The 19,259-nt window shown below is 39.7% G+C and overlaps 2 protein-coding genes across 3 annotated transcripts; both read left to right on the forward strand.

The window, feature by feature from the left end:
- Positions 1–3,196: 3,196 nt before the first annotated feature.
- Positions 3,197–9,870, forward strand: hepacamb (hepatic and glial cell adhesion molecule b). Its single transcript, XM_058382580.1, has 7 exons — positions 3,197–4,099; positions 5,724–6,065; positions 6,885–7,166; positions 7,251–7,344; positions 7,431–7,513; positions 8,627–8,697; positions 9,128–9,870. Exons 1-7 carry the CDS (start codon positions 4,030–4,032, stop codon positions 9,485–9,487), a joined length of 1,302 nt encoding a protein of 433 aa, XP_058238563.1. The 5' UTR covers positions 3,197–4,029; the 3' UTR covers positions 9,488–9,870.
- Positions 9,871–12,218: 2,348 nt separating this feature from the next.
- On the forward strand, positions 12,219–18,736 carry ccdc15 (coiled-coil domain containing 15). 2 transcript variants are annotated; one of them, XM_058382467.1, is made up of 10 exons: positions 12,219–12,628; positions 13,313–13,462; positions 13,791–13,976; positions 14,117–14,233; positions 14,310–14,462; positions 15,612–15,716; positions 16,251–16,354; positions 17,281–17,475; positions 17,845–17,993; positions 18,487–18,736. In XM_058382467.1, the coding sequence occupies exons 1-10, from the start codon at positions 12,437–12,439 to the stop codon at positions 18,609–18,611; spliced, it is 1,476 nt and encodes a 491-aa protein (XP_058238450.1). In that variant the 5' UTR covers positions 12,219–12,436; the 3' UTR covers positions 18,612–18,736. The 2 variants fall into 2 exon arrangements, with proteins under 2 accessions (XP_058238450.1, XP_058238451.1); XM_058382468.1 differs by having other exon boundaries at positions 18,459–18,594.
- Positions 18,737–19,259: the final 523 nt, after the last annotated feature.

The following is a 19,259-nucleotide window of genomic DNA, read 5'->3' on the forward strand; positions in this document are numbered from 1 at the left end:
AAACCTCAGTCTCACCAAGGCATTGGATACATTATGTCCTGCTGTAACTGATATGTCTATAATGTATCTACAGTATCTAGAAGTTTTATTAAAGGTTTGATTACAAGGATGTAAATCTTCCAATCTGGCAACGCTGCATACGAAGGGTCGCCTCGAGCATGCTGCAACTCCTACACTGACTTTTCTGTGATGGAGTGATGAAATTACTGTATACAGTGACAACCTCCACATTTCTTTCTCTCTCTCTCTCTCTCTCTCTCTCTCTCTCGTTCCCTCACAGACAAAATCCTCTGATCAGCAATATTTATGGATCTGAACTGCTTTGAGAAATCTTGGAAAATACATTCAACTGACCAAATTGTTGCTGTGAACCCTTGAAGGTGACTGACATGGATGAGGAAGGTTTTGCTTGTGAACTCCTGATGCAAATTGACTTAGAGCAAGCAAAATTCTGTAGCTGGTGAACAAAATTCTGAAGCTGGTGAACAGCAGAATGTAGTTTCTACAGAAGTGAATTTCAAGGCTCGAATTTAAACCTTCCATAAGTCCATACTCATATATAATGCAAGAAATAAAACTCTTCATGCTGTTATGGCAACATAACCACCAAGAGGATGCTGTTTTGAGTCCCAGCATCAAGTGGGTTATTGTTACCTCCCCCAAGTTAATTCTTTTTTCTACAACACCACATGAACATAATTTTTTTTTTGTTCCTCTTATACCATATCAATTTGCAGACCCTGGTATTTTTATTTATTTATTTATTTAAGGTGTGATTTTTAGCCTGGTGGTGGTGCTACAAGAACAAGAAAAAAGGACCAAAAAATGGGACTAGGAAGTATGTGTAGCACTTACAGCCTGCCCCTGGAATTCTTATGTTTTGGTGAAAGGAGAAGAAAAAATCAGACACATTCCAGCATCACTTTTGGCCTTTGGTCATTGATTAATCAGAGTCTTTGCAGGACGATATAGTGCGACATGTGGGGCAGTGCGCTAGTGACCAAAAGTAGGGGGGATCAAGTGGTTAAGTGGTAAGCATGCTTGCCTTGCAATTTCCGGCTTAGGAATCCTGTTTGTGCAGTTTGCATAATCCCCCTTGTGCTTTAGGGTTTCCTCTTGGTACTCTGGTATCCTCCCCAGTCCAAAGACATGTAGGCTGATTGGTGTCTCTAAATGGCTTGATTGTGCCTTGTGCTACGTCAGCACCCTGTTCAGATTGTCCCCCACTTTGTGCCCCAAGTCCTCTGGTACAGACTCCAGGTTTCCAGCAACCCTGCATAGGTGGTAAGTTAAATTCCTTGGACATCCAGGACTGCCCTCTTGAGCAAAAATAATAACCCTTAAAGTAAAAAATCCACCCTTAACAACTCTGATATTTAGTGCCATCCAAGATTTAATTTATGAGACTGATTTCACTTCAGGTTAATGGTTTATGGATAATGCTGTTCAATTACATGTTGGTTCTGGCGCCTGTGGGATTCATGCCACATTTGAGGTGATGTTACATCTTGCAATTCCCTGCCCACATCTGGGAAAAACTGGTAGCTTGAAATTTCAACTCGTAAGTTTGAGGTCGTGTTTTCAACCACCAGCTTCTTCCACATTTACGAAGTGACTTCAAATCAACATGGCCGCTCACACTGTGTACAGCGTAAAGTGTTCGTTCTCTACTTTTAATTAAGTTTACACACTTATTAGCTTTAGTGTAATTAATATACAGACACAGTACTTGGGTAAATCTATAACACTGACCATACTAATTGCTGGTTTGAGAAAGTAATCATCAACGATGGGGTTGATAGCTGATTACCTGGCTAGCAACGGTCTTCTGGCTAGCTTTTTGCAAAGTGTGTTGCTGATGTTGCTTTGCAGCAATTTCAATCCATGTTGTATCAGTGTTTACAGACAAACAAAAAGCACACTTTTGTTAAGGCGTCCATGTTTTTTTTCATCTGTACACTCTGCTTTCAGGATAACATTTTTGCTAAGAACTCCACTTGGGACATCATCTGGTAGATCATCAAATTAGCCAAGCCAGGTTTAGACCATGTTTTAAGATGCTAACTAGTCAACATCTGACTGCTGTTAAAAACCAAATAACTGCACTAACAATAATACACAGTGGCAAATCTTTTCTCCATGAAAAGTGTTGAATTTCTGGAAAGAATTTCTGAGAAAAATGACACAGGAGGAGCTGTTTAAGGAACATCAGAGGGAATATTGTGTGAGTAGTAATGTGGACTTGACCACGGTCCAAAAAGCGACCCCAAACAATGACAACAGGCATTTCATTTATCTCTGTTAATGAAATTATCCTTCACAAGTAATTCATTATTGACACACATTACACACAAAAACCTGTATAAAACTCTAATCTAAGACTATCTGGGTTATGTTGAAAGTTCGTTTCCGTCGTCCTCTTTTGCATGACTAGCTTGTCATTCTGAATGAATTCTCTTAGCCCAAATTTTTTATTAGTCTGTTCAGTGTGTCTCACGACAACAAAGCAGTGTAGCCGCTGTCATATAATTGTTTTTCAACTGTTTCGAGCCCAGGTTAGTTATAGCAAGAGACTTTAAGTGAATAGGGTAACTGACACTAATTAAATATGCAAAATTGTACATACTTAATAAAACAAACAAACCAAAAAATGTTAAATTTAAAAAGTTTACGCCGTCAAGAGAGACTTTTACAGACTATTTCGTAATTGTTTTCATATTAATATAATATTTATGATACTTAACCTTTTCTGATATATGCTTCCAATTAGGGATAGAAACACACATATTCTACCCTTTTTAAGAAATTTTCAAAAATAATTAAGAATCTAAAGAAAAAATTTATTTTGGGGGAAAAAAGTGTTTTTTAAAAATAAAACAAATTTTTGGGATTGTGAAGGAAACTGATCTGGAGACAAGCTTATTTCTAGGACATACGACACGACCTAACTGATAAGCGGGCGAAGCTTAAAGTCTTTGTTTCTTGGAGGATTTGTTGCCAATAAGACCGAAATAAACTTTTCTACTTTTTTGTTTTGATGTTTTTTTCAATTGCATTACAGACACTATTTATCCATGACCTAAATTTTTGGTTGTTGTTGAGAAATGATGGCATCTCCTCATGCTCTATTTGGCCTGGTCTGCCTCTCCCTCCTGCTGAACGTATGAAAGATGGGACAGCAGGGGGTTCACTTATTCAACAATGTCCTGGGTTCAAAGACTGTTTACATGTGGTCCGTGTACAGGACGAAACAAAACGGTGGAACCTGAAAAGGGGATGTTTTTGGTTATGGTGCTGAAATTCCCACATTTTTAGAAATAAAGGTACCGTTTCCTTGTGGCTTGGGTGGCAGAATCAAGGGTTCAAGGGTTTCTTTTGTACATTAGTACGTATCATTTACCTTTATGGTGGACTTTAAGGACCTTAAATACATTTATAACAATGTCTTCTCCCAGGTAAAAGATACATACTAAAAGTACCAAAGGTGCACCATTACCGGTTCCACTCCATTACAGATTTGGTACTATTTTGGTACTGAAAGGGAATCTTCACTCCTGTGCAAATTCACTGTGAGTAAACAGAAAAAGTGGTTCACTATGGCGCACTATTATTTACTAAAATTCTTCTTAGAACTTGTCCAAAACGCGATTTCCATATAACTTCATTAAAAAAATGCTGGTGTATTGATGTCTCATGTTACAAAGTATTTTAAGTCCTGGTCAATGGCACACAGAAACAGCACATAAATATACAGTACAACAGCTCACACACATACACACACACACAGACACACAAACACACACACACACACACTAGGGTGTGTAAAACACGACTACACATATACACACCAAAACATACAATGCTTCACACATTCCATCAGTGCATGTGTGTGTGTGTGTGTGTGTGTGTGTGTGAAGCCTTGGCATAGTCCAGCCTCAGTAAGAATAGCGGTGCTCATTTAGGAGGACGTGCTTGGAGTGGACAAATCATGCGAATGGTGTTGGGAAGAGAACGAGCGTTAGACCCGAGATGAAGGAAGGGAGGATGAATCACTGCAGAACATTTACCCTCTGTTGCATCCTCTCCGTCTTTCAGTCAGGTAAGAGAAGTAAAACTCGTCTTTTTCCCCCTTTCCTGCACTACTTCTTACCAGTTATTGAGTGGTTTGGAGCAGGAACTGTGGAGAAGTTTGTGTTTCCGTATTTGTTACATGATTTTAGTTTTTACAGAAATGTCTGGTGTCCAGTGGACAAAGTTTGTCTTTGTTGAGGGTTTGATGTAAATTATAAATAAAGACCTGTTTCTTGTTATATGATTCCTGAACGGATTTCTGTTAAGCTACAGAGAAAGAACATGAGATTAATTAATAAATACATAAGAAAGCAAATTTGATGCTCAAAAACTTTACTTTCAAAACAAAAGGTTTTGTTTTATACTTAGCACAGCCAAGTTTAGCAAGAAAACATATGCGGTTACGTTCAGTTAGCCCTTCCTAAAGGAAGTAGTGTTGCCTATATAGTGATGCCATCCATGATCAAGAAAAAGAGAGACCTAACACAAATGGTCACTTCATATTTCCGTGGATACTGGCATGAAAGTGTGGCGGCATGCTTCCCAAAGCTGTTTGTGTTGGATTGCTGTCCAATGTTGTCATCGGCAGGATCAGTTGAGCCCCTGTGTGCTTCTGTTCCTCCGACTGGCCAATTGTGCCTTCTCTCTGAGACCGCTTTTCATGGAGGAAGGCAGGCCAAACAATCCCGGCTTTTGTCTCTTCGATCCCAGATCGTCCTCTCTCGCGCCGAGTTTGCTGGCCAGGAAAACATTTTCAGTGGACATAATGAATTGACAGATTTAGCGTATTTGACCATGTTCACAATTTTGTCTGAAGTGATTGTAGTAATGAATAAGAGTTAACTTGGTCAAGTTAAGTGATTTTGTGTATGAATATTTAAAGTCATATTAACAATTTTTTTTGCCTAATTAAAACCATTAGGATTTATGTGATGACCAAGCAGCAACTATGTGAGTCACAAATCTGTGACGTCTGTCTGGTTTGTTTATCAAGTTTTTCAAGGCTTTTTTTGGATAACTAAAAGGATTCAGCTTCCTAAAGTGCTGCTGTAGTGTATCTTTGAGAGGTTTCTCTACACAGATAAGGATGCTACAGAGTATAAGAGTATAAGAGTATAAGTTGGAGTGTGTGCATTAGGCCTCATTTATCAAACCGGATAAGAACAGATGTATCCTTTCCAAATTTAATGAATATGTTGTGAAAAAAATGGTCAGTGGCTTAAAGGAAAGCTGAGGCACTACACGGGCTGAGCTGCATTACTGGAAGATTTAATGCACATCAAACCATTTAGTCATCATTGTGTCGACTTCAGCTCTGTGAGCTTTGCCCATTACAGAGTTTTTGCAGAATTCATCGTTATGAGTTTTTACTATGGATTAATAAGTGCATCAGGATGCAGTGGAAGGAGGTAGCAGCTGGGCAACATGCAGAGGCGAGAAGAAGCTTTGACAGAATCAGCAGCATGCTTATTACAGTAAAGTACTATCTTCACACAGTGTAGGAGGAAGCTGCGAAGGGAAAATGAGAAAGGCATGACAGGAGCAATACCTTGATGCACTGAATAACAGCTACTGTTCTTACCTCCTTAATAGTTATTAATGGCCAAAATCACCAAATGAGTCCGCACTGAATTTGACCGTCTTTTGCACAGGAGGTGTTGATGCTGTAAACATCACCAGTTTTGGGAATCTGGTCCGAGGCACAGTAGGCGGGGAAGCCCTGCTCTCTGTCCGGTACTCCAGCACCAGTCTGGATCCACCAGTTATCAAATGGCAGCTCAAGAGAGAGAAACCGATCACGGTGGTCCAGTCGATCGGCACCGAGATCATCGGAAACCTGCGGCCGGAATACAGAGACCGTATCCTGGTGTTTGAGAACGGGACTCTCTTACTGCATAACTTAAAGCTGTCTGACGAGGGAATGTACGAGGTGGAGATCTCCATCACTGATGACACCTTCACAGGGGAAGACATCATCGAGCTGACCGTGGATGGTACACGCTTATGTCTTAATGTAGAAAATGGTTGCAAAATTTGAGCTCAAATATTTACATGGTTAGAACGATATGTTTTTCAAAAGTAAGAAGATGTGGAATTAATGAAAACATTTCACTTTTTGCCAAAATGATAGCCATGTACTTTGTGTCCAAATAACAAGGAGATCCCAAAGATTATTGCCATATGGTAAAGTGAGCCTTCTATTGAACACTCTCTCACTCAATTATGATCTTTATTCTACCATGCTTTGGAGAAATTGGGCTATATATCAAGGGTGATGTCATTAAGTGTAAATATGTCTGACCAAGGTGGCTTAATGAAGTTAAACCACCCAAAACCGTCCAAAATTTTGAGGTCTTTCTGCGTTTTCTTTGGCTTGCTCATGGAAAAACAAACTGCCATAAATTGATGTACCAATCTAGACATACAGATATATATTTTATCCATTTATAGTTACATCGAACCATAAACAGAACGTCAACAAAACAAGAAACAAGTTCCTTTTATTGCTTAGGTTACCAAAAGCCATTCTCTCACTTTTTCTTTATTTTTTCTCTCTCCTGAAATCAATAAGACAAAAAAAAGCTTGTTTCCTAGAAACAGGAAAACATAAAAAGGCTTTTCAGTGGTGTAGCCTCCATCTATAAATGTCAAGTAAACAGTGCTGTACAGAAAGCATCACCTTGATGTAAAATTATACATTTTTCTCTGTCAAATAACCCAAACCTTTTTTTTATTTTGTTTATTGTCAGTATCAGATTTAGTGGTAGGTCTGATATACATATACAAGTCACTCAACTGAGTATTTTCCACAGAGCCAATATCCACTCCGTATGTGGCTGTATCCACTACCACTGTTCTGGAACTGACTGAACATTTCACTCTGAACTGCTCTCACGACACGGGAACCAAGACCACATACAGCTGGACGAAAGGCGGGAAGCCGCTGGTTAACCACACTCGCCTGCTGCTGTCTCCTGACCAGAAGGTTCTGACCTTTACACGGGTGTTGCAAGTGGATGATGATATCTACAGCTGTCTGGTGGAGAACCCTATCGGCAGTGTGAAAAGCTTGTCCCTGAAACTCACCGTTTATAGTAAGTAATTGCCGGACAAATCTGTAACCTTTAGTTCAGAGTACCAGGGTTGAAAATGCTAAGTCGATCATGCTGTGTTTACAGAAAGGAGCTCCCTTTACATCATCCTTTCCACAGGAGGCATCTTTGTTCTGATCACTCTGGTAACAGTGTGCGCATGCTGGAAGCCATCTAAAAGGCAAGATATCATAGTATTCCTCACCTTTTCACTCTGCCCAGCCAGGTAGAGTCATTTCTAACATCTTAGTGTGTCCTATATTGCAGAAGGAAAAGACAGAAAGTGAAGACGAAAACACCAAGATCCAGTCCTGAAAGCCAACGAATTACATATGAGGAGAAACCAGAAGGTAAACAAGTTGATTGTAGAATTGCTTAACACTTGAAGGTGAAATGTAGAGCCTTAAAATAGACAGTTTCCCATAGTTATCTAATTCTAGGAGTCCAAAATAGGCTATGCTAACAATGACTGGGAGCTGCATAAAGATCTCTATGCAGTATAGAACTTTTATTTTTAAGCATATGTCCTGGGAAAGCAGTGTGTCAATAAATACGTCTTAATATTTTTTATTTAATATAGCGATATTAAAGAAATGTTTCATTCATTAGAACGTCATTATCAGAGTCCCTGCTTAGAACAGCATGAAATCTTGATTTATCCCGGTTGATAAATTTCCAATAATAAAGCAGTTGTTGAACCAAATACAAATCTATTTTGAGTACTGGAAAAGCCAATGAACTTTCTTTCATAAATTCACCAAGATGAGCTCATAAATGTGTAAAACCTACAAGATTTCATCAAGATGATGAAAATTGGTGAAATGAGCAGTAATTAGTGACTAATGAGGAACTATCTTGGCAAGGTTTCATTTATTTTTATATTATTATTATTATTTATTTATTTTATTTTTTTTTTATTATTGTTTTATAAATAGTTAGTATCCTGGTAGCAAACTCATGCTGGGGCATCATCAGGCATTTCACTGGGCCAACATAATTGTGACCAATATTCAGCCATTTTGAGGAAAACAGACTTTCACCCACCTGAAAATCCACCGTACCAATATTTTTGGCCCAATGTTGGCCCCCAGAGTTGTTATGAAAAGATTTCACAACATTGCAGAAAGAGCCAACATAGCATTTGGCAGAGACTCTTATCAAGAGAGACTTACATTTAGCTCACTGAGCAGTTGAGGGTTAAGGGCCTTGCTCAGGGGCCTAGCAATAGCAGCTTGGTGGTCCTGGAATTTGAACTCACCATAACCACTGAGCTACACGAACCCAACTCAAAACAGACAACATTAGTTTGCTTGATCACTGAATTTAATTTGCATACGCTAACTAGCTTCTCCTCCTTTTGCCCAAAAGCTATTACGAATAAGCATTTCAAACTGTCATTCTCAATACCTTCATTACTAGCACTTTAGTCTGATTTATACCCTGGTGTGTGTTTATGTTTTTAGATCATGTCGTCCCGCTAATGACGGATCACGAGCGCAGGAACCCGGTCTCACTTTATATCCTGAAGGAGAAGGTACAGTCACGTCACCATCGAAATGATTAAATTCGACGCCTCTTGGCTTAGCACACTCGTGTCCAGGAATAGCCGTTCAAGTGGATAAGTGGCGCATTACTTCACTGTGATTCATTGCGTATGTTTCAGTTAGCGCTGTTGTTCGAAATAATTCACAGATGAGATTAGACTCGCATTCTGCTGAAAGGAGAGCGTGGGGGAAGTCACTGTGTGGAAATTTACAGGAAGTCTGAGTGCTTCACCATTCATGCAGGAATGTTGGAATAATAATGCTGCATTTAAATCAGGTCTTAGTCATGTGCTTTTGGGAGAACATTATACAATGAAAGCATTATTTTTTAAATTAGGCATTTTAATGGTTAGCTATAGAGTGGTTTCAATTTCTGCTACTGCTCATGAGATACTAGAATTATTATGTTTGGTGTTGCAGGACTCTCCAAGCGAAGAACCTGCATCAGTGTGCAAAACATGCACGAGCAATGGTGGCAGCCCATCCAACAACAGGAGCTCCGCCCCACCTCGTTCACGCTCACCTGAACCTCCAGCACGTGCGTCCCGCCGTTACCCACGCACACCCACCAACACCCCTCCGGTACGCCACAGCCGGAGACGGGGCCACAGCCGGAGCCCGCCCGCTCGTGCACCCTCTCCACCACGCACCCGCACCTCCAGTAGCTCCTCCCCTCCAAACCGCTGGCCTGCGGATTCACCTCTTGCCGAACCAGCTAAAAGCTTCACCAAGCCTGTAACGCTGCTCCAGGAAATAGAAAAGGGACTTCCTGTCAACTAAATTGAGTTCAGGAAGCATTTATGGGACTGAGATCTGTGAATGTATAAATATGTAAATATAATTTTTTTTAATCTTTCAAAAACAAATTTCCAGATGTGAGAGTCTTTATTTTAAGAATCAGGATCTTTATTCACAAAGGGTTTATGAGGAAAAATTGTTTTGCTGCACAGTAGAAAAAAATGATTATAAAAAGTGTATTATTCTAAAAATCCACACTCTCAGATAAAACCGACCTTGTCTTTAAGGTGGTGCCTTTACGTGTAATCTTTTGCACCTTTAGTATGTTTTATTTCAGTAGAAATTTGCGCACAATGCTCATTTGAAGCTTTACTCTGTAAAGGAAAATAATTAAAATTACCAATTAAAATCCTGTGAAAAAGTAAGTACACCCTCTTTCAATTGTATGTTCTTTTTATACATCAGGTCCTCAACCAACTTATATATATATATATATATAACTATATATATATATATATATATATATATATATATATATATATATATATATATATATATATATATATATATATATATATATATATTGATTGATTGATTGTGAAGAGCCTTCTAGGTAGGAAAAGGTTATTTGCTTGTGTTTAGAAGTTGGTGAGGATCACAGATTTGTTATCTAGGCCCTGATAAATGATGCACTTTCTTTTCCCCATGACAGTATATACCTTTATATTTTATCAGTACTAGATATTTCTAGTTAGTTCTAGTTGGTCAAATTTGAGCCCAGTCTGCTTATATTAGCTATAATATATTAAATATAATTAAATAAATATATTAAAAAAACACACACACATATATATATATATATATATATATATATATATATATATATATATATATATATATATATATATATATATAAAATTAAATAAATATATTAAAACACACACACACACACATATATATATATATATATATATATATATATATATATATATATATATATATATATATATATATATATATGTCTTTTTTTTTTATATTTGCCCTTTATGGCTGTAATAATCATTATTAATAATCATTTAGGAATCCATTTCAAGCTACAGAAATGACTTATATGATATAAATAGCTGTCTATCAATCAAACATGAATCAAACATTACAGTTACCAAAAAACTACCACATTTTCATTCGTTCAAACATTAAAGTGATCAGCTCAGTTGTTTTTTTTTTCTGTTCATTTTTCTGAACATGCTTAGTGGGGAGTTCGCATAAATTACAAGGGCATATGAGAGGAAATGGAGAAATAAAACACATCCCTACTGTATATAATGGTCTTTTCCACTGTGATCTATGACACCATACTGAGCGTTATGTAACTTTTCAGGGTAAATACAGTTCATGCTGTTCTCTTTCTCTCTCTGTCTCTCTCTCTCTCTCTCTCTGTCTCTCTCTGTATCGGAGAGAATGTGCTTGCTGAATCATACAAAAGGGACAGTGGGCTCCTTGTTGTGAGCGGACACAGCAGCTGAGAGCGAGCATTGTCTGTGAATTCTTGTGTTGATTCATGTCCATGTATCTACGTGTACGCCGGAGACAGCAAGACAAACGGCTGGTGGACAGAATGATAAATTATTACTTTGTTTTGGGAATAAAAAAACCCAAAAGATTATAGTCTAGTTCATGTGCAAGGATAATAATGATAATAAATAGGAATGAATTTGTTATTTAACAAAGGAGAGTGTATTATTGTTGATATGGTGGAGTTTATTTAGCATTTATGGAAGGAGTCTTCAGTGTCAGAGTTGTCTGAGTCAAACTGTGTTTTTTTCTTATTATTAATATATTATTAATATATTATATATTATTATATTTTCTTATTAATATATAAAGACAGAAATATAAAATATCTGTGGCACATCATTTCCTTAGAAATTGTATGAATTGTGCCTGAAACAGCTAGATGTTTTTTCAAGGAAAGGATTATCACACCAAATACTGACTTTGTTTATTACTGTTTAGATAGATACTGTAGATAGATAGATAGACAGACAGACAGACAGACAGACAGACAGACAGACAGATAGATAAATAGATAGATAGATAGATAGATAGATAGATAGATAGATAGATAGATAGATAGATAGATAGATAGATAGATAGATAGATAGATAGATAGATAGATAGATAGATAGATTTACAGACATACAGGCAGACAGACAGACAGACAGATAGATAGATAGATAGATAGATAGATAGATAGATAGATAGATAGATAGATAGATAGATAGATAGATAGATAGATAGATAGATAGATTTACAGACATACAGGCAGACAGACAGACAGACAGACAGACAGACAGACAGACAGACAGACAGATAGATAGATAGATAGATAGATAGATAGATAGATAGATAGATAGATAGATAGATAGATAGATAGAGATACTTTATTACTCTCCTGTTTACGCCCTTTATGGATTTTTAATGAAAGAATTCCTTATTATTGAAAGCATCTTGGCTTTACATTTAACATTTAAAGTGCATGTGCCTACATGCACAGTACTGTATATAATATAATATGTAATAATATGTAATTAATAATCCAATTCCAAATACATAAATACATAGGAACTATTTTGTGGCGGCTAAAGTTTGCTCCAGGGACCAAATACGTGTAGCGCACACAAACCGTCTATTTGAGTGACATCTCATTTGACCAATCACAGTTCAGATTCTGTTGTTCCAGCCAATAGATTTTAGAGGAAGGCGGGGGGAAAGCCGTTGCGAGGGTGCTGGCGTCACTTGTCAACATGGTTTGAATGGGAGAGAAACAGCTAGTGTGTTCTTTAAATGGAAGATTTGTATTGAGTTTCTCTTCTATTCATTTAAAAAAAAGAAGTAGCTGATGTGTAATGATAACACTAATATAAACGATTAAACATATGGAAATTTAGAAAGCCAGGGATGGACAGTAAGCTGATGTTATGAAGTGAAATGAGTCAACCGAGAGACGTCAAGAAGAGCGAAACAAACCAGAAAGGACGAATAAAAGACGGAGGACAGAAATTAAACACAAGAACATGGAGAAAGCAGAGAGAAATGCGGGTTTTAGCTGAGAGGAACCCGGCCGTGGTGCCGGTCGGTGCATGGGTTGAAAGTGGAGCGGAGGAGCAGGAACATCCAGCGGTAACTAACTAAAAATATACAGGATAGAAGTCATTATGTTACATCATAGACAGGGAGCTTTAAAGGGTAATATGGGGTTTGGGATTCAGCCTGTTTCCTTTAAAGCCGCAGTAATCATATTTTATTCCTTAAAGTGAGAACACCCTTTGGCAAAACGATTTCCGGCCCAGAAAGGTTGTGTGTGTTTGGATGCCCCTTTTGTCAGCGATTTTATAGACGCTATACAAGACACCTAAGATCCTGGGGGTGGGGATTCGTTAAAATGGGCGGGGAGTATTCAAACGTCCAACCCACTTATACTTTAGACACCTTTGCTGTGTCCCAATTCACTTATTGATATTATGCACTAAAAGTATGTACTGTTTTTCTGCCAAAAACATCATTGGAAGGAGTCTCCAGTGTCAGAGCTTTTTTAACACTCAGGGATAAAGCTGTAACTGTAATTATTCCGACGTGGGTTAGGTTTTAGGACCGTGGGCTTTGTTGTGGGCTTTTAAACTTCAATTCCACCTCATATTGCACCATACTGTCATGGATTATATAGCATACGTTCTAAAAGTCAGCATGATCGTCTATACCTAATCATCCTTCAGTCTATGCTTTACAGACACCATATCTTTATTTCACCAGATCGTACATACATGTTTTCACCATCACTCCTTTATCATTCCTGTCTTTTTCCAGATCCGTGCGTTGCTCACGGAGGAGCTGCTCGAAGAAACCCGCAGGGCGAAGGAGGAGAGTCTGCGCCGGTTTCAGGATGCGGTGCGCAGACGGGTATCCGAGCAGGCCAGAATACGTAAACAACAGCAGCTACAGAAGTTTTACAATACAGTAAGCAACGACACACACCGTCAGTTACACCACACACTCTCTTTTCACAGTTTAGCAGATGGACACGTACTGTTCTATGTAAAGCAAAGGTGCCAAATTATGGTCCTGTGATTATAGTGCAGGACAGGTTTATTTTTATTTGTTTAATGTTTATGGAAGGAGTCTCCAGTTTCAGCACTTTATCACAGTCCCTTTTCAGGATGGAGTTTGTTCAACCTGAAAAGTAAAGCATAAGCAAAGCGAGAAGAGAAGAGAAGAGAAGAGAAGAGAAGAGAAGAGAAGAGAATGGCATACAAGGCATTTTTTGTGTATTCGTTTCCCCTTCTAGGCTGAAAGGGAGTGTGGAGAATTCCAGCAGAGCGGTGACTCCATTCAGCGCCTCACATCTCACAAGAGTCGAATTCCACCCTGGCCACAAGAGGAGCTCACTACCTGCAGCCCGAATGCACGCTGGGTCAAGGCTCAAGAGCTCAAGGTAGCCAGCAGTGATGATCCGGACCAGTACAGACATCAGGTAACGTCTGTAATGGAATAGAAACAAATGTGTATCTTTTATATTAATGCATTAGATCTGCACAGCATCAGTGACTCACCTAGGGTTTTTTTCTAATCCAGTTTGCTTTCCATTTTAAATCTCTATCTTTGGATTTCCAGCTTAGCAGAATCATGAAGCAGGTGAGACACAGACTGGCTGCGTGCCAGACCGTTCAAGAGAGCGAGGATTTCTCAGAGCTTCCAGGAGGAATATGGAAAGTGTCTCCTGCTAGAGATGTAAGTCTCTTCATCATTGCATATGACATTTTTCCCTGCATGCGGTGTTAAGACCGATTCTCGTGTTTCCTGACAGAAGACTGTCAGGAGAATAAATGAAGATGACAGCGAAGAAGAGGAAGGAAATGAATATGATCTTGGCGAGGAAGAAGAGGTGTCGTTGGCGGGGCAACACGATCGACCGGTTTGTTTGCAGAATGGCAAGATGGTGACTTTTCAGAACGACGTGGTAGGAGTGTTCGGAATTTCTTTGCGTTGTTTTTATTACATTAGCGCATATGTAATAACTGCACACCATTGCACACAGCTGCACTATAAGTATGCTAAGAAGTCAATGATACTGTGTTACACTTCATGATTAGGGAAATATAATACTGAAAAGGAGGAATCTAAAAAAAATTCTGCAATGGCTCCAGAAAAAAGTGCACTGAGACACGTTAGTACAATATCGATATTATATCATTATATTGCACCACCCACAAAAAAAAAAAAAAGTTGTTCATCTTCATAGAGAAAAGAAGATGTGAGAAAAGCTGACAGAAACAGACTTTCAAAATTAAAGATGACACATGCGAGTTTTCCAGGAACTACCTGACGTGTGTCTGTCTGATTACGTCCTCTTTTGCTCCTCATAACGTTCACACCACGTCCTGCTGAGCAGGGATTTTTCTTTTTGGAAATTGGTGCATGCATGGAAAAATATATACAGAACACATATTAAACAGTGATGTACACAGACCAGGCATAACATTATGACCATCTGCCTAATATCGTGTTGGTCCCACTTTTGCTGCCAAAACAGCCCTGACCCGTCCTGCACTGTGTATTCTGACCCCTTTCTATCAGAACCAGCATTAACTTCTTCAGCAATCTGAGCAACAGTAGCTTGTCTGTTGGATCGGATCACACGGGCCAGCCTTCACTCCCCACGTGCATTAATGAGCCTTGCCCACCCATGACCCTGTCACCGGTTCACCACTGTTCCTTCCTTGGACCACTTTTGATAGATACTGACCACTGCAGACCGGGAACACCCCACAAGAGCTGCAGTTTTGGAGATGCTCTGATCCAGTGGTCTAGACATCACAATTTGGCCCTTCATCAAACTCGCTCAAATCCTTACGCTTGTCCATTTTTCCTGCTTCTAACACATCAACTTTGAGGACAAAATGTTCACTTGCTGCCTAATATATCCCACCCACTAACAGGTGCCATGATGAGGAGATCATCAGTGTTATTCACTTCACCTCTCACTGCTCATAATGCTAAGCCTGATTGGTGTATTTTATAAACCCGGCTCTAATCCATTTTTGAGAACAGTTTGAGGATTTTCCTTTTGATGGATTTCCTTAACCCTGTGGTTATTCTGTTTGTTTAGGTGCATAAAAGGGTGCCCAGTGAAGCACATCATCCCACAAGCCAGGACTACAGATCCACTCAGGTCCTGTGGCCGAGAGAGGACCAAGAGGAGCAGAAGAGACAGGTCCAAAAAATATATAGCATCCATCATTTAAAACACCACTCCTTCGGAAGGGTTTCTCTTTTAAAGAGCAATTCCAGGTTTTGCCCCACATTGTTCGAACACCAGCTGAGGAAGTACTGAAGTGTTTGTGCCTTCTCATAACTTTAACAGCAGCCTTTTTCCCCCAAAAAAACAGCCTGTGTTGCCTCATTAAGACTTTGAGGTTTGGTCATTAAAACAGTCACATGGTTCTTTATTTAGTGACTCAAGAAATGACACTTTTTCTACGTCCTTATGGCACTTATACATCACAAGATGAACCGTAGTTATTCAAAAATTTCCGCTTTCTAATACGCAGTGTAAATTTTAACCACGTTATAATCCATCACTTGTTCTTTCAGGCTTCTGTTGACATTTTACTGGCCCAGAATGTAAGCTCAAGTTTCTGAGAGCTGATGCGCTCTGATTCTTCACAAGTTAGGGAGCAAAAGGAGAAGGCCTGTGATGGTTTCTAATGAGGAATTGAGCTTTACTGACGCTTTTCTATTCGCACAGAGACGCTCTCAGTTCCTGAAGTATCGCCGTCTTTACATGGACGTCGAGCGCGAGCAGGCGAAGGAGCACCAGAGACGCAAGAAACATCTGAGGAGAATCGCCAGGTGTGTGCTCAACAATTTCATACACACACACTCACGAAAATGGCTTTGTTGCAGGCTGTTGTCATGGTGACCGTGCACAGTTCACGACTTGGCAGAAAAGGAACTAGAACCTACAACTGAGAGTTTATTGAGCAAACCGCTCGTTCTCCTCAGTCACATTACTAAGGATAAGCGTTTGTCATCCAGTTCATCATTTATCACGGGGCTCTTTTTATCATCTTCACAAAGTTTCCTTTAGGATTTCTGTTGCACAGTAGGAAAGGAAGATCTGATTCATATGTCTCCTATACGGAACAAAACATTTCCATAACAGCAATAATTTGTGCAACACAACAGATGCAATACCAGCGGATAACTAACTAGCTTGATAGCTTGCTTGGCATAAATTGGTGATTGGCAATTGCCCACCAAAATGCACTCTGATTGGTCAGGAGGTAAAAAAAAATGATCCTAGACATCACTTTAAAATGTTGAACTTTCCAATAAGATTACATATTGATCAACGGTGCTAATTATTATTCCTTACATCAAATCCATCCATAGAGGCAGGGGTACACCCTGGACAGGTCACCAGTCCATCACAGGGCCACATATACACAGACAACCACACACAATTTAAAATTACCAATCAACCTAATGTACCTGTTTTTGGACTGTGGGAGGAAACTGGAGCACCTGGAGTCAACCCACGCAGGCACGGGGAGAACATGCAAACTCCACACAGAAAGGCCCCTGCCTGTTCGAACCTGGGATTCGAACCCAGGACCTTGTTGCTGTGAGGCAACAGTGCTAACCACTAAGCCACTGTGCTGCCTCACATCAAATCCATCCTTCCTTATTACTCGTTATTTGAATGATCGAGTGAGAATCAACCAGCATAGTTATTTCAAGGTGTGTTCATGATGCAGATGTTTCCTGATGTTTAGAATTAAGGCAGAAAAGGAGCAGCAGAGGGAGGAGGAGGAGAGGAGGATGGAGCGTGCCCGGCAGCAGGAGGAAAGCCGGAGGCAGCTGGCCGAGAGGGAGCTCCTCATTCTGGAGCGACTCAGGCTGGAGGAAGAGGAGCAGCAGCAGGAGGAGGAGAAAAGAGCACGAGTGAAGAAATCCAAAGAGACTACGAGGTTGAGTTGCTAAAATGCTAATGCGGATTTGTACTAGCGATTTTACTGATTCCGAATGAAGGAGGGGAGGTGGGGGGGCGGACTACACATCCATCCATCCTTAGTCACTGCCTGGTCAGGGTCACACTGGTTTAAATTAGACTAGGAATGTGTTTAGTAATGTTTTATATAAGTAGCAGAGGTTGAGGAAGTGCCAAAGCAGGAATTTTCTCTTACACACAAACACACACCGGCATAGTGATAATGTTCATATTTAACTTTCTAGACAACCTTCTGATTTAGGCCACACCCGCTTTAGATTTAAATCCGTTTATACACATTTTGAACCCCCAAACAGATCCATTGTTTTTTGTTTTGTTTTACCTGTAGGTACGTCGAAGCCTTACGAGCTCAAATCAAGGAGAAGCTGGAACAGGAGAAAGTCGAGCTTCCTCCGCTCTGCTGCTGCGGCGAGAGTTTTTGGGATTCGCACCCTGACACTTGTGCCAACAACTGCATTTTTTACAACAATCCAAAAGGTAAGCGGCAGATGCCTGAGAGATATCTCGTGCATTCATCACTCATCGTGTAAGTTCTAGGTCAGGAAAACAATATTGCCATTTGCAGCTGCATCACTGTCTGAGCTGCTGTTAGAAAAAATGACTGAACACTTTCTGACCAATCAGATTCAGGAATTTTAAAATGGATTAAATTAATTGGATGTTCCACCAGTCAGCTAATCTGGCAGTTTTCACTTCTCTGCCTGCGTTTAGAAAAAGGGTACCGTTATTTAAGGTCGCTGTCGCATTTCCTATTAATGCCACAAGCACACCCTTCACAGCTGGTGTGTTTGTGACCTTCGCTACACGCCGACTAAACACCACAACTATTTCGCAATGTCCTGTGAGGTCGAAGTGGTTAAAAACTGCTCTGATTACCTTATACACATACAGATTCTTGAACTCTCTGCACAAAACCTTAACCCTAATGACGATTGTGTGCAGTGACTTTGTGATGTGACATTCCCTACAGCTTACGCTCAGGCCCTGCACTCGGTCCTGTTGAGCTGTGAGCTGTGCGATGGTGGCGCCGGACCTGGAGGCTTCACACGGAAAATCGTGCGCACGCTGACACACCAAGGCGCAAATTTCATTTAATGCAAGCGTTTACAAATACCTCAGAATGCATTAATGAAGAAATAGATTTTTTTTTTTTTTTTTATTCTGTATCAGTTTTTACAGAATTTTCAAATGAAGGAATCAAATAAAAGTGCTTGACCTGAGCTTCTGGACTGCTTTATTGATTTCGTTTGCTATTGATAGCCGTCCACACAGCAGACACTGTCCCTATCACTGCACTCGTTATGGTCTACACCCACTTATCAGAATGCCCAAGTGACCTTTGGTCACCTGTGTGAGCAGTCTACAAGTGCATGCTTCAACACTACAAGTGCATGCTTGACCCTTCACTGTCTCTGTGATAGCCACCTGCCCAATTGCTGCCTGGATAAACACGACATCAGACTAAAGTCCACATGGAAATTCACTATTAGATCCAGTGTCCAGACCAGGAATCAGGAAGTTGCCCTTTCCCCCAGACTTTTTTCCAGTCATGAACACGGATTAATCATACGCTTTACCCTGAAGGTGTGATCATGAATGGTCAAGGCTTATTTCCTCATTTGGAATAATAGAAATTATAAAAGCATGATTTCCATCGCCAGTTTTTTTTTTTTTATCTCAAAGGTTGTAATGAAGGTTTTCTCTTTCACAGAAGGCTCTGGACCTTAAACTGAAGCTGATAAA

Source organism: Hemibagrus wyckioides, linkage group LG28, assembly GCF_019097595.1.
Source record: "Hemibagrus wyckioides isolate EC202008001 linkage group LG28, SWU_Hwy_1.0, whole genome shotgun sequence".
Classification (NCBI taxonomy): Eukaryota; Metazoa; Chordata; class Actinopteri; order Siluriformes; family Bagridae; genus Hemibagrus; species Hemibagrus wyckioides.